The following is a 14,259-nucleotide window of genomic DNA, read 5'->3' on the forward strand; positions in this document are numbered from 1 at the left end:
AAACCACCATGCAGACGTAGACGTAATCGACGCGCATTAAGATGGTGCTCGAAAGTACTATGGTCTGGTGAGGAATCTAAAATGTGTTTAAAATACAAGGCTTTTGTTGCTAATTTTGGCTTAGTAACACTGTCACATGAAAAAGGAAACATGTGCTTATTTTATAACTGTTTGTATGATTCACAGCAACGAGTTTACCCGCTTTGTTTTGATTTTCTTATGGCCGAACTATTCCCTGAGTCACTGCATAACCCAACGTTAGCTAGAAGCCAACAAATATTGTTCGCCTGCGTACAGATTTATTTTCCTTCCAGACTTGTTGTTTAACAGATGGCATGTCTACAGGCGGTTATTTGCTTTACATTGTTTCTAGATAACGTTTGTTAACACATTTTTGGAGTTCAGGTTGCGTTAGTCGGTGCATGAAAACAGCTATCTTTACTGCGTTAGCATTAGCTCGCTAACAAAACCAAAACCAGCTGTCATTGTCAAAACGAGCAACTGTTCTTCAGTGAAGGGTTCAGATGTTACCTTTATCTGACCAACCAGACCAACGTGTGACTAAGTCATTCCGAACACATTTTGGTTTTGCAAAATATAGGTTTTATTAATCCCCTTGTCAACAGTGGCAATGATATTTTTTAAAGGCTAATCTTGCATGTTCACATTGAGTTCTCCTTCCAACAAAGCCATAAAGACCCTTAACCCATAAATGTCGATCTTACTTCACAATATAGAGTCTTAGTTTCACACTCTTTCGGATATTTTTAAACTGCTGTGGCTATTGTTTGTTTGTTTGTGGATCAATTACATGATTAATTGACTCACAGTTTCAGTTTCCCAAACCCCTTTACAGTTTATATAGCTCTCTCATTAGAGAAGCAGAGTCAAACCAGCGGAAGAACCTGAGTCCTCGGTCCCGCAGTGATGGATCAGGCTGTGTTCTGCTTTTGGGGTATTGTTATGGCCTACTTGCGTCCTCAAAAGAAGGGTTAGCGCAAACTAATAAAAACTCGTCCAGATAAAATTTCTTTCAATGAAACATTTTCCTTCCTGATTGGAAGATTGTCCTCGGAGAACAATCCCTTTCATAGATCATGAAGGATCTGGGAATGGTTTATGGGTATGGAAATAATGTGAATGTTACCACAACCAAGATGAGCACCTGCTGATGGGTTTAAACCAACTTATTGATATAACATGGACTTATGAGTAGTAGCAATGATGAGAGCTGATTCAGGTTGTATCATTCAAAGTGACACCCAGTCATGCAAATAAATATGAGGACAGGAGGGTGAGTGTGATGACGCAGGCGACTGTCACCTTGGTGGCTTTTTCTTTCCTTTTTTTGAATGACCAGCCTTGATGTTTTGGTAACCTAATGTCCTTCTTGTGGAATATTTTTTTTTTAACTAAAGTAATTTCAATACAATGCACCTACATCGTTGCTGTGTGTATGTGTGGTTGGACTAGTTTCCTAAGTCATTAGAAATTTCGCTAGTAGTCTTTCCTGTAGCTCAGGGGAAGCGCAGTCGCCTACCATTCGGAAGGTCGGTCGTTCCACATGTCGAAGTGTCCTTGGGCAAGACCCTGAACCCCATGTTGCCTACTGATGCGTCCATCGGTCTGTGAAAGTGTGTGAATGCTTGGCGGAAAGCACCGTGTGGTACTTAGGACTGTATGAGTGTGTGATTGAATGTAGTGTTAAAGCACTTTGAGTGGTCAACTGGACCAGAAAAGTGCTATACAGGTACATTCCATTTACTATTTAGTTTCATGATATTTCGAATGAGATCAAAGAAAATTTAATACATTAAGGTGATTACCCCCCCTTTTTTTAAAATGTATATTGTTTTATAAGCTTGTACCAATATTTGTAGAGTCTGTGTAAGTTGAGGATTTCTTTCAAGAAGTAGTGATTATGCTGTTGCTAATTTTTCTTAGTGTGGACAACAGTGAGTATATGCGAAATGGAGACTTCCTTCCCACCAGGCTGCAGGCTCAGCAGGATGCCGTTAATATCGTTTGTCACTCCAAGACTCGCACTAACCCTGAAAACAATGTGGGCCTCATCACCATGGCAAAGTAAGAAGCGTTGTACTTTAATAAGCGCTCTGACATTTAAATCCTTAATATATGATAATGCCGGCGTTTCGTCCCTGTTCAGCAACTGTGAGGTGCTGACCACGCTGACACCAGATACGGGGAGGATACTGTCCAAGCTGCATGCTGTGCAGCCTCAAGGAAACATTAGTTTCTGCACCGGCATCAGGGTGGCACATGTGAGTCTGTCATTTTTGTAATCTAACGAGTGCTCTCCCGCAGGACAACAACAGAGCAGCTGGAAACATTTTTGACTGGACTGAAGGGTTGACACTCTATGGTATATGTAAATAAAGCCATGACTACAAATACAAAGGAGGAGTTCAAAGGGAAACTTCTGGTTTTATCACCCTTTCAACTCCAGTGACGCAGCATGAATTCAGATGTTGAAAAAAATGCATAACATTAAAAACGCCTCATATCATTTAAGACCCAAGCCTCTAAAGAGTGTTGGCTGTATTGAATAATTAGTTACATTTGTGCATTTCCTGCCATGGTTAAAAGTCTGCTGTGAAAATATCCAGTACTTAGTGCTTTTGTGTTTTCCTTTGACTCACTCACTGAAATTCATGATTTTTCTCATTCACGTTTGCTGTATTTCCTGTCTGTAGTTGGCGTTGAAGCACAGGCAGGGCAAAAACCACAAGATCCGCATTATTGCATTTGTTGGCAGCCCAGTGGAGGACAACGAAAAAGAAGTGAGTCGAGTCCTGCATAAGTCGTTTTGTTTTCATGTTATTGGCTGTGTATTTATTGACCGACAGTAGATTTGTGACTTGGTCTTTTTCTCGGTTAAAGACGTTCTCTCTCCTTGTAGCTGATCAAAATGGCAAAGCGTCTCAAGAAGGAAAAGGTCAACGTGGATATTATTAACTTCGGAGAAGAGGTCATTTTCCATCAAAGCATCTGGAATATATTTTATTTTGTTGTTCCTATTTTTGCTATTTTTGTCACGCTCATCCTGTCACTCTCTTTGTCCTTCAGGAGATGAACACAGAGAAGCTGACGGTCTTTATCAACACACTTAATGGCAAAGAGGGAGCAGGTTCCCACCTGGTGACGGTACCTCCGGGGCCCAGCCTGGCTGACGCTCTGCTGTCCTCACCCATCCTGGCAGGAGAAGGAGGTGCTGTGTTGGGCCTGGGCGCCAGCGACTTTGAGTTTGGAGTCGACCCGAGTGCAGATCCCGAGCTGGCCCTGGTGAGAAAATAGGAAAAAAAAACAAAACAGTTGAAATTTACTTCGTTTTAATATTTTTAAACTTTCCATATTTCTGCAAAAATGTTTTTCGGGGACAATTTTTTTTAATCATCTCCTTTCGTTCATTGTAGGCTCTGCGTGTGTCCATGGAGGAGCAGCGGCAACGGCAGGAGGATGAGGCGCGTAGAGCTGCAGTTGCGTCAGCTTCTGAAGCCATTATTTCCTCCCCTGCTGCGGATGGTGAGAAAAACGTACAGCAACTGGAGAGGCTGTTGTTTATCCCAGTTTCTGCTCAATGTTCTCCAGTATGACAAATGGACCTCAGTGTGTCAACTGTGAATATTGTCCTTTCTTCTTCAGAGTCCGAAGATGCCCTGTTGAAGATGTCTGTCCCACAGACGGACTCGGCCACGCCCGCTCTACCAGACTTTAGCCGCATGACCGAGGATGAACAGATCGCCTATGCTCTGCAGATGTCAATGCAGGGAGCAGGAGCAGGTTGATTCATCGATTTTTATTTTTTTAAATTTTTTTCCTGAATGTCTCTGATTATTCAAAAGCTACACTTTTTATTTTTATTTTTTTCATCTCTACTAGACAATATTAACATAGTCTTTATGGAATTATGTTATAAGCATTGACCGTTTATTGTATTTCTTGAAATAGAAGAAGTGCTCTGTAACTCTTCCTTTTTGTGTTCCCCACAAACATTTTTTTCTGTCTTTCAGAGTTCGGTGCTGAGGACATGGACACAGGCGCTGACATGGATTCCAGCGAAGCTAAGGTCAGAACAAGCTGTTGCACCGTTAATGAAAAAAATAAATAAATAAATCTCTGTTTGAGAAATACTTACATCTGTGCTGTCTGTGTCTAGGATGAAGAAGATTATGATGTAATGCAGGATCCAGAGTTTCTTCAGAGTGTTTTAGAAAACCTCCCGGGGGTCGACCCCAACAACGAGGCCATCCGTAACGCCATGGGCTCCCTGGCCTCCCAAACGGGCTCAAAACCCGATTCCAAGAAGGATGAGGAAAAAAAGAAATGAGCATTCTGAGAGGAAAAAGCTTGACAATACAGTATGGTGAAATAAAAAGACCTGAGAATTGCACCGCATGTGTTATTCGTAGTAACGATACAACTCTCCGCAGGACATGTTTTGTTTATGTATTTGTGTAAATTGTAAACAACCTTTGCCTTTCCTGTTGTTTTTTTTGTTGTTTGGTCCCATTCTCATCCTTACTTTTGTGTCAAGCACATCTGCCTGATTTTGAATCTTTTGTAATATAACTACTCGGTAACATGGAAAGGTTTCTTCAATAAATTTACTGAACAAAAGAAGTTCGTACTTAATTGATTGCCTGAATACAGTTGGGTTTTCACCAACATCATTATCAAGTTCAATTATGATATATTTTTCTTTTTAGTGCAATGTCTTTACTGAAGTACATCATAGGAGTGCAAATTTCTCTCAAGTTTGAGTCCTTTAATCTCCGACCTTTTACATTTCAGGGGAAAACGTGACAGTTTCACATTTACCACATTTATCTGTTGGTTAAGTCACTACAAGGTTTGGAGAGACAAAATAAGATATCAGGAGATGGTGTTTAATGTTTTGTCAAGTGAAAATTAATAACGGAAGCATAAAATTCTCGGTTGAAGGGAAGTTTTGGGAAACTATTCTGATAATCATTCACCCATTTGACGCCAAGACAAACAAATTTCACAATTGTAATACTCTACATGTGCCCAGCCACTGGGGAGCACGAGCCAGTGTGTTTCTGTATCCCAAGCCCGGATAAATGGTGAGGGTTGCGTCAGGAAGGCCATCCGGCGTAAAATGTGCCAAATCAGTGATGTGAGATCTACTTGCTGTGGCGCCTCGTGATAGAGGGAGAGGCCGAAAGAAGAAGAATATTCTATATGTGTAAATTTGTTGCTTTTCATTCCAATATTTTTTATGATGGGAACCTTTGATTGAAAAACACTTGTGGTGTCACTTTGACCTTTTAGGGTTTACATTTTTTTCAACCTGATAAATAATAGTTGGCCTATAAAATACATATGCACAAATACCAAATATACAGGTACTAATATTTTAAGAGTCACGAGGAACATTTTTCTGCGTTTTGTTAGTTTTGTGGATTTCCATACTTTTTTCTTTTTTTTTTTTTTTTGTTAGCACATTTACTGAAGTACTTCTTCCACCCGAGTAAACTGTCTCTAACTTGAATTAGGTAAACATTATTGGTCTTATTTTTCAATATAAGACACTACAATTGCAGAGTATTCTCTAATAAATAGTATATGTGTATTAATAAGTGAGGATAACGGGCTTGGGCAAAAATAAGATCAAATAAATAAATCTTTACAAAGTTTTTAAGAGTTTTTTAAGTTTTTAAACAGCCGTTTAGTTTCCTTCCTGCGGACACACTAAACTGTACGTACAGTGAAGCCAGTGTCGCACAAGTTGATGACGAAAAACTTACGCGACTGAGAGGAAAGTCAGGAACTAACTTCGCTAACTTGCAGGTAACAGAAACTACTGTCAGCTTCAGTTCGAGAAAACTCAACTCACATGCAACATAATATATCAGAACTTCAATAGCTGGGAGGTTTTTAGATCAAATTAGAAGTTTAGACTGCTTTAGGAGCGCTGGTTAACTAGCAAGGCCAACTAGCAGTTAACTGCTAAAGCAGCTAGCTGTTAGCAAGAGCACCCACTTGTTGCATGACAGTTAAGTTAAACTTGTCAGACAGATTTTCTAACCCTTTTTCGCTCTTGTTTGCTTAACATCAGTAAAATCTCTCTAAGTAAAGAACATACAGCCTGTTTGGCTTTACCATTCGAGCCTCATGTGGTGCCAGCTGTCCAGTTTCACTAAGACGCAGACGTGTAACACTTTGGTAGCCCAGCTGTCAGTGTGACTGTATGCATACTGTTGCAGTAATTCTGACTCATCTGTTGCCTCTGTAGGTTTCCAGCCTAGCGCTGGCAATGGGTGACATGAAGACCCCAGATTTTGATGATTTGCTGGCCGCTTTTGACATTCCTGACATTGATGCAAAAGAAGCCATTCAATCCAACCCAGAGGAGCAACGGGATGAGGTGGGAACCAATGCACATGAGAGCAAAGGTGGGAATTCTTCATGCTTTCCCAGCCCTGCTGCCCCTCAAAACGAGCTCCCTGTGATCAGCGTCATTGTGAAGAACACAGTGCGGTCAGAGTCTTTCGAAGAGGAGGAGAAGTCTGTCAGGAATACGACGGACGATCCTTTAAGCAGTGACCTAGCTTCTCAGGCTCCTGTAAAGTTGGATGACCCTACACCACAGCTTGGTACCAAACCCACTGCGAATGCTGCCATGGAGCCCGACATTGCCAATGGGTTCGAAGAGGCTATCCCCAGCAGTCAGGAGCAGTCTAGCACAGAGTCATGGTCCCATCCTTCACCTTTCAGGTCCACACTGAATGATAATGAGGGTGATAAAGGAACTGAGCCTGGATCCATCCAGCACACCACTGATGTCATTAACAGTTTAAGGCCCCTCCTGTATCCGCAGTCTTCAACCACTACAGGTACCACCTCATCATCTCCTCCCTCCCCACCCTCTATAAGCCCTCACATTTCACCTCACTCCCCGCAGAGTGACAAAGCTAATCCATTATCCTCCCCTTTACCACAAAATGGGAGCTTAAAAAGTGAAACCAAGCATGTTTTATACACAGACGAGGATTCAGAGCCAGACTTGGGAAGCCCACTGGTGATCCAGGAAGGCCCAGAATCTCCAACGTCCTTCTCTCCCAAAATGAAACGTAAAGCAAAATTGCATTCTGATCTTCTCGGGTCTACTGAAAATACTTCTAGTTTTGTTCTTCCTAATCTCTGTTTTACACCAACAAAACGTGAACTCCAACGTGATGAAGATGGGCAACCTACCAACACCAGCTGTCCCATGTCAACACAGCTGCAGAACCCCCTGGGCAGCCTCCCCTCCACCAGCACAACCTCTGCAGTGGTCCAAGAGGAGAAGTACCCTGAGCATGTGATTGATGAGAGGGACTCGCCTGAGAGCCCACCGCCCAGTGAGACAGGTCTTGTATTCGCCAACAGAAGCAGCAGCTCTGATTTAAGCTCAGCACCAGGACCAGATCACAAGGAATTCCATCACCAAAAGGAGTTAATGGAAGTTGAGCACAGTCACAAGGACAAGACGGGGGACACTACAGAACTGAGTGAAAAGGTTGATGGAGATGGGGACAAGTCAAATGAAGAGAACGGTGATGCTCGTTGTGAGGATACTGTGTTGTCTAATGCCGCAGAGACAGGTTCATCTCCTCTGCGTCCACTCAAAGTTAAAATCAAAATGCCCACTGGCAGCATCACAAGGACTGTGACCGGTGGGACATATAAAAGAACTGGGAAAGCGACTACAAAGGATGGCGGAAACCTAAAACCTTCACCAGAACTTCATAACACAAGATCCAAAAAGGAATTGTTACAGCAATCTGAGTTGCCTACAGGAGCAACACTTGAAGGTGCTAGCACAGTTAAAGAGAAAACCTCAGTGGAGACCAAGCCCAAAGTGTCTCCCACAGCAGTGAGCATCACAAAAGGTGCAGCACTTCCCCCCGTTTCCTCCTCCAGACTCAGCCCAGGTGCAGTCAACCTCCGCTGCCTGGGTCAAAAAACTCTTCACAGCGGGATGAGCCTGCCGGCACCTCTACCGTTTTTCCCCCCTCAAACCAGCAGCAGACCAGCATCCATAGTCAACAGCACTGGGGCAATCATTTCAAAGAGTCAGACCAACCTGGTGGACGCCTTCAATAAAATCCTCAATAACAAGAACCTGCTGCCTTGTTATAAACCAGATCTGAGTTCCCCTCTTCCAGCAGAATGGGGCATTTCTCTTCCTTCACAGGTGAGCCGACATCATGTATAGCAATTAAACAACTGATTCGTTGATCAGCAACTAAACTAATTTGTCACTGATATTATTCTAAATAATTTCCAACTCAAGTTCCAGCTGATTAAAAGTGCTGTTATATGAGACATAACTGAATATTTTGAGCTATGATGTGATGGTTGGACAAAACGAGCAATCTTAATACAGTGTTTCGGGCTCTGTAAAGGTAGATAATGACATAACTGAGACAAAACAACTGATTAATCAACCGGAACACGCTGAACTGATAATGAAAGTAACTGTTAAAGCCCAGTGATGTATGTTCACAACAGTCTGCATATCTGAGAGGAAGTGTGTTTGATCGTGTTCAGGGTTACCGCTGCCTGGAGTGTGGTGATGCCTTTGCCTTGGAGCAGAGTTTGGCACAACACTACGATCGGCGCTCACTGAGGATTGAGGTGACCTGTAATCACTGTGCCAAACGGCTGGCCTTCTTCAACAAGTGCAGCCTGCTCTTACATGCCAGGGAGCACAAAGAGAAAGGCCTGATCATGCAGTGTTCACACCTGGTCATGAAACCTGTGCCTCTGGAGCAGATGATCAGCCAGCAAGAGCCAGCAGCAGCAGCAGGTCAGGGAATCATCGTTGCATTATTTTTAATTGTACTTTGGGATTTGATTTCTCTGTACAGTCTTTGTGATTGCTTTGGTCTGCTTGCAACATCGTTATCATCCGTTTTAGGCCAGGCTCCTCTAAAGTCAGCAGCCCAGGCTCATCACGCGGGACCTGTGAAGAAAGAAGCAGAGGCAGTGCAGTACACGGGTAACAAATGTCCCGAGTGTCAGGCTCAGTTTGGCTCCAAGGAGGAGGTGTCTGACCATTTCCAAGAAAACAACCCAGCTCATAGCACCGTAAGTCTTGTTTATGGGATCCAAAAAACAATGAGAAATTTTGAGGGGCGACCTGAATGCCTCGATGCTTTGAAGCTCCCACTGTTGCCGTGGTATTCAAGATTTTTATTAATCGTGCCTTAATACAAAAATCCCAAACAGCAACGTGACATTATTCATTATGCCCAGCGACATTTAGTCGCACTTTACCAGCATGAACTCAGGGACAGTGTCGAGCTGACATCTGAGATCGGAAGATGGTGAACAAGTGAAACTTCTGGTAACTGTCTGTGGTCTAGAAAACACCAAAATAAACATCAACGTTTGCATAGATGAGAGCCAGATGTGCCTGTGTTTTGCTTGTAGTCCGAAAAAAATCAGAAACAGCGTACCCGTTTTGCTTTGCCACCTCAGTGATAACCAAAAATACTGTCGGGTCACCAGTCGTACCTAACTTTCATGTTATTTTAGATTGTACATCTTAAGCTTAATATTTTGCAGCCAAAAAAGTAGTGTTAAGGACAGACCGAAACATTTCCATTTGCTGTCATGTGTTATGCTAAATTAGCTCTAACTTAATTCACTGCTTTGGCTCCTATTTTCTTCCTCTGTTGTGTAGTCGTGCACAGAGTGCTCTCCTCCCATGCTGCTCCCCAACAGCTGCAGTGCAGCAGCGCACCAGCGCCTCCACCAAGGCTGCCCCCCACATGTCTGCCCGGAGTGTGGAGGCACAGCCAAGCAGCCGCTCTTTCAGAAGCACTTGCACGAGGCCTGTTTGCACTTTTCTCGCCGCATCGGGTACAGGTGCGTCATCTCCGTATGTGGCCGCTGAATTACTCAGAGGTCAGCGCCGTGCTGTTGGACCGGTTACATTGCTCTTCCTTCTCTGTCCCTTCACATTTCTCTCTCTGCAGATGCTCCAGTTGCCTGGTGGTGTTTGGAGGCCTGAACTCTGTGAAGTCTCACATCCAGCAGGCCCATTGTGACCTGTTCCACAAGTGCCCCAGCTGCCCCATGGCTTTCAAATCTTCCCCCAGCATACAGAGCCACATTACTGCTCAACACCCAACGCTCACTGACGGACAGACCATGTATGTTCAGTACACAAATGCGCATGCATATGTTCATGTGAATTGTTTTCCTTTCAAATGAGGTGACTCGGCTTTTATTCCTTTTACAGGCTGATTTATAAATGTGTCATGTGTGACACGGTTTTCACTCACAAGCCACTGCTGTACGCCCACTTTGACAGTCATTTAACCAATCAGAAGGTGCATGTGTTCAAATGCCCCGAATGCACCAAGCTGTTTTCACAGAGGAGTTCCCTGCTGGACCATTTCAAGGTATATCTTTACTTGTGTTAAGACCACAGCAAAAACACACAAATCTCCGTCTGACTCCTTATTTACTCTGCTGTCTCTGTTCCTCAGACCCACAAGACGTCCACGTCAAAGGAAGATCTGCCGTCGCCTCCGGTGGCTTCCAAGCGTTTAGCTGTAAAGTTTGAGAGCTCAGGGGAAGAATTGATGGATAAAGAGAAAGAAGTGAAAGTAAAGACAGAAAGGATGAAGACCCCTTCAAAGTGGAAGTGTCTGTCTTGCAACACACAGTACACAGAGCGGGAGCACTACATTACCCATATGAGTGAACAGCACGGCAAGGTCTGGTAGTCTTCTGCAGTCAAAGATGTCTAACATCTGAATAAATTGCGGGTTTTCGTAACCATATATGTATATGTTTGTGTTTCTGTTGTGTAGATTCTGAAGAAGTTTCCGTGCAACAAATGCGAGAGCTCCTTCACCACCACCTCCAGTCTGAGGCGTCACATCAGAGATAAACACAAAGTCGTGAACCGTAGCTTCCGCTGCCAGTGAGTATACTTCTCTGGACATGCTCGAACCTTGATACTTTATAAGATGAGAAAATGGGACAGTGGTCTATGGGCCCTCCGGGGGTACGACATAGAAAAAGACACAGTTCAGTCGTGGATTTCACTGCACTGGCTCAAGAACACTTTGTCCGTTCACACAATTTGTCGCTGCATCTATAAATGCAGCTTAAAACTCTTAAGATGAACTGAGATAAGAAAGGAAACTGTCATGGATGAAAATATGAATATTTTTCTGAGGGCGTCAATATTGTTGAATATTGATCAAAATGCGCTGCTATGGAGATGATGTTTTTGCAGGAAAGGCCTCGTCACTAAATGATGTGGGGAAATACTTTACAGTGAACTAACCCACCGCTATCGTGGCTACGCACAGATACATGCAGCGCTCACCTCGGCCCATTAACTCACTGCCTGCCAGCCATTTTCAGTACAGAGAGACCCATACTGCCAAGTGTTTTACAGTATTTTGACTGATTTTCCAAGACCCACAGAAAAGTGTGTTTTATGACTATGTACACACCGAAATTACCAAACGTAAGAGTAGACTCTCTTCTTTCATCAGGAACCATTTTCAGTCCTTTAGTAATAGACAGTAGAACTTAGGTTGGTTTCACCAAAAACAGCTGTTTGACCAAAAAAACAGAGAAAACAAGCTTCTTTTTTTTGTGCAAAGTGGCACTGCTGCCACCTTGCGGGTAATTTTGCCAGTATATTCTCTGTTTAGTGTTTACAAGCCTAAGATTTAGTGACAAACTCCGCTAGATTGTCCCCCAGCCCGCTCCGTTAAAAAACGCAATTGACATCCATAGACGTCTTTGGCAGTCAGCGTTTTTTTTTAAATTGACGTCTATAGACGTCAATGGCACCGAAAGAGTTAAGGAGCCTCTTCAGCTAATCTCAGTGAGTCGTAAAGAAAACACAGCGACGTTTCCAGCGTGATTTCTGCATCACGCGCTGCCTGCTGCGCGCTTTAGACAGCTGTTCCCGCACCACCAGCAGAAGGCCTCCCGCTGTGATGCGCTTGTGTGAGCAGTAACTACGGAAAAAGACCGGAGCAAAAAGTCTGCACATTCCTCTGGAGGTTTCTGGTGTTTTTGTAAGAAAACGGCCTGTGTGTGTGTGTGTGCAGGTTTTGTTCTGAGAGTAAGAAAACTTTCAGCAGCAGATCGATGCTGGAGAGACATGTTCAGCTGCGACACAGCATGAACAGTTCGGGCCAGGACACGCTGATGGTGAGCCACCGTCCCTTTGCTTCTTACAAGAAGAGGTGGATATTTTTACTGAAAAGTCTTCAACAGTTGTTTTAACATCCTCTGTGTGCAGAGAGGCGAGGAGGCTGACAGTTCGTCGGAACAGGACGGCAGTTTGGGATCTCGCCGGAGACGTAGAGCAGCTGTGAAGCTGGAGCTGGATGAAGAGTCCACAGACAGGACAAGTCCAGTGAAGAAGTCGCGCTCCACTTCCTCCGCTCCTTGCTCTCTGCCTGACTCGGGGTTTATCTGCGCCCCCTGTGGCTTCACCACAGAGGAAAAGGCCAACTTCCTGGAGCACATTAGTCAGCACAGGCGAGGTGGGACAGACGGCGGCAGTCTGCAGTGTCTACAGTGCGGCGCCTGCTTCACATCCACCTCCTCCCTGTCCCGCCATCGCTTCATCACCCACAAAGTGAGAGAAAGTGACAGCCAGCAGGCCCTCAGTGTGCACACATCGCCCACCCCCGGTAATGTCAAGAACCTCGATGAAAGGAGTTCTCTGAACGGTTCTGCACCAGCTTCGCCCTCCAGTCAACCCTCCACAGGTCAGGGGAAGGAAGAGGAGGGAGCACTGGCCTGTAAGGTGTGTGGAAAACACTTTGAAAAGGCAACAGATCTGAATACACACTTCAGAACTCATGGCATGGCTTTTATCATTGCAAGGAATGCAGGAAAAACTGCCTAAGATGGCAAATGCAACTAAAAGAAAAGTGTTTTTAGTTGAGGAGATGACATGTTTGAGTGCCTTTGCATTGTTGGAGCTGTCATTCGTTCGTGAGTCGTGCGCCTTTGCACTGACTTAACCAAAGCCTCCAAGGGTAATCTAAAGTCAAATGTTACGCTCTCTGTTCAAAGCAAGCCTTAACCTTCTGATTCTCAGGATCTGCATCACTGCTGCATTACTCCGTTCAGTCATACTAACAAGATGAGAGCTCAGTTTGACTTGTTCACTCCTGTGACCACATTCACATCATCATGTGCCTGTAGAGAAATCCTGCTGTGATCAAGTTTCACTCAATGTTTTCCAACCGCAGTGAAATCTTTGTTTTAGTTTCAATGTTTTCACGCTACTGAGGAGATCCTTGTAGAGTAATCCAGGTGTTTGTCCATGAAGTCACCTAAATGTATTTTTAAAACTAATCACTGCTGCGGTTTAGAATATTTTGATTCGGTTATCATTTGTGTACTTTTTTAATTTATGGAGAACCATTTTCCAAAGCCTGAGGTAAAACTGGTTTGCTTCAGCCACCGACTTGTGTATTTTTTATTGTGAATGAAAAGAGACAGACTGCTCTCTGAAAGCAGTGTGTTGTAAAAACATAAGAAAAGGTGAACTCAGTCTTTGAACCTTCCCTCTGAGCGACAACCCCTCTCGACACGTTTAAAGTAATTTGGACTTTTTTTTTTTTGGAAACATGGATTCGGTCTAAAACCTCGAGGCTTTGGAAAATGGTCAACAATAATGTGACGAGTAGATGACACTGTATTTATTAGGATGGAACATGAAATCATGAAAATTAAAACGATTAACACGTAACCATTTTTAAATTAAAAGTACTGTACTTACATCAGATGAATTCGTTCCTTCTCGTCAAACGAGATGGAAGTGAAAGAAGTTTCATTTGTTTTTCTTGTGCAGGGAAATATTCCTTTTGAATCTTGCTCTGATCAGATAACTGTAATCAAACTTCAGTGGGTGTATGTCTATGTTTACGTTGCATCTCTTTAGTCTCTGACGCTACTAAAACATTAAAGTAATGACAACTGACTAAAGCTGTGTAATCGGATGCTCCCGCGGCCGCCGGCACAGATCGGTTTGTGGTACTGATGGATCACATCGAAGCAGAAATATTTCAAATCGTCGCAAGACTGAGATGAGATGAGAGCGGTTTCATGCATCTTGAGTGCTCCGTTTGTTTTTCTTGCTGCTTCTAACAAGCCGACACTTCTCAGGAATATTTCCAACCACCACCCACAGCAGAAAAATAACTAATATCAACCGTTTACCTTCTCAGGAAA

At 43.6% G+C, this 14,259-nt stretch overlaps 2 protein-coding genes across 3 annotated transcripts; both read left to right on the top strand.

Moving 5' to 3' along the window:
• LOC142380041 (26S proteasome non-ATPase regulatory subunit 4-like) lies at positions 1–4,641 on the top strand. Its single transcript, XM_075465509.1, has 10 exons — positions 1–67; positions 1,945–2,085; positions 2,168–2,282; positions 2,715–2,801; positions 2,921–2,989; positions 3,088–3,303; positions 3,435–3,543; positions 3,664–3,801; positions 4,032–4,087; positions 4,178–4,641. The coding sequence occupies exons 1-10, from the start codon at positions 42–44 to the stop codon at positions 4,346–4,348; spliced, it is 1,128 nt and encodes a 375-aa protein (XP_075321624.1). The 5' UTR covers positions 1–41; the 3' UTR covers positions 4,349–4,641.
• Positions 4,642–5,778: 1,137 nt separating this feature from the next.
• Positions 5,779–13,777, top strand: znf687a (zinc finger protein 687a). Of its 2 annotated transcripts, XM_075465511.1 has the most exons (11): positions 5,779–5,832; positions 6,278–8,221; positions 8,578–8,836; positions 8,948–9,117; positions 9,716–9,900; positions 10,011–10,187; positions 10,277–10,439; positions 10,527–10,757; positions 10,854–10,966; positions 12,117–12,219; positions 12,311–13,777. In XM_075465511.1, exons 2-11 carry the CDS (start codon positions 6,299–6,301, stop codon positions 12,923–12,925), a joined length of 3,939 nt encoding a protein of 1,312 aa, XP_075321626.1. In that variant the 5' UTR covers positions 5,779–5,832; positions 6,278–6,298; the 3' UTR covers positions 12,926–13,777. The 2 variants fall into 2 exon arrangements, with proteins under 2 accessions (XP_075321626.1, XP_075321625.1); XM_075465510.1 differs by having other exon boundaries at positions 8,578–9,117.
• Positions 13,778–14,259: the final 482 nt, after the last annotated feature.

The sequence above is a fragment of the Odontesthes bonariensis genome, chromosome 5 (genome assembly GCF_027942865.1).
Source record: "Odontesthes bonariensis isolate fOdoBon6 chromosome 5, fOdoBon6.hap1, whole genome shotgun sequence".
Lineage (NCBI taxonomy): Eukaryota > Metazoa > Chordata > Actinopteri > Atheriniformes > Atherinopsidae > Odontesthes > Odontesthes bonariensis.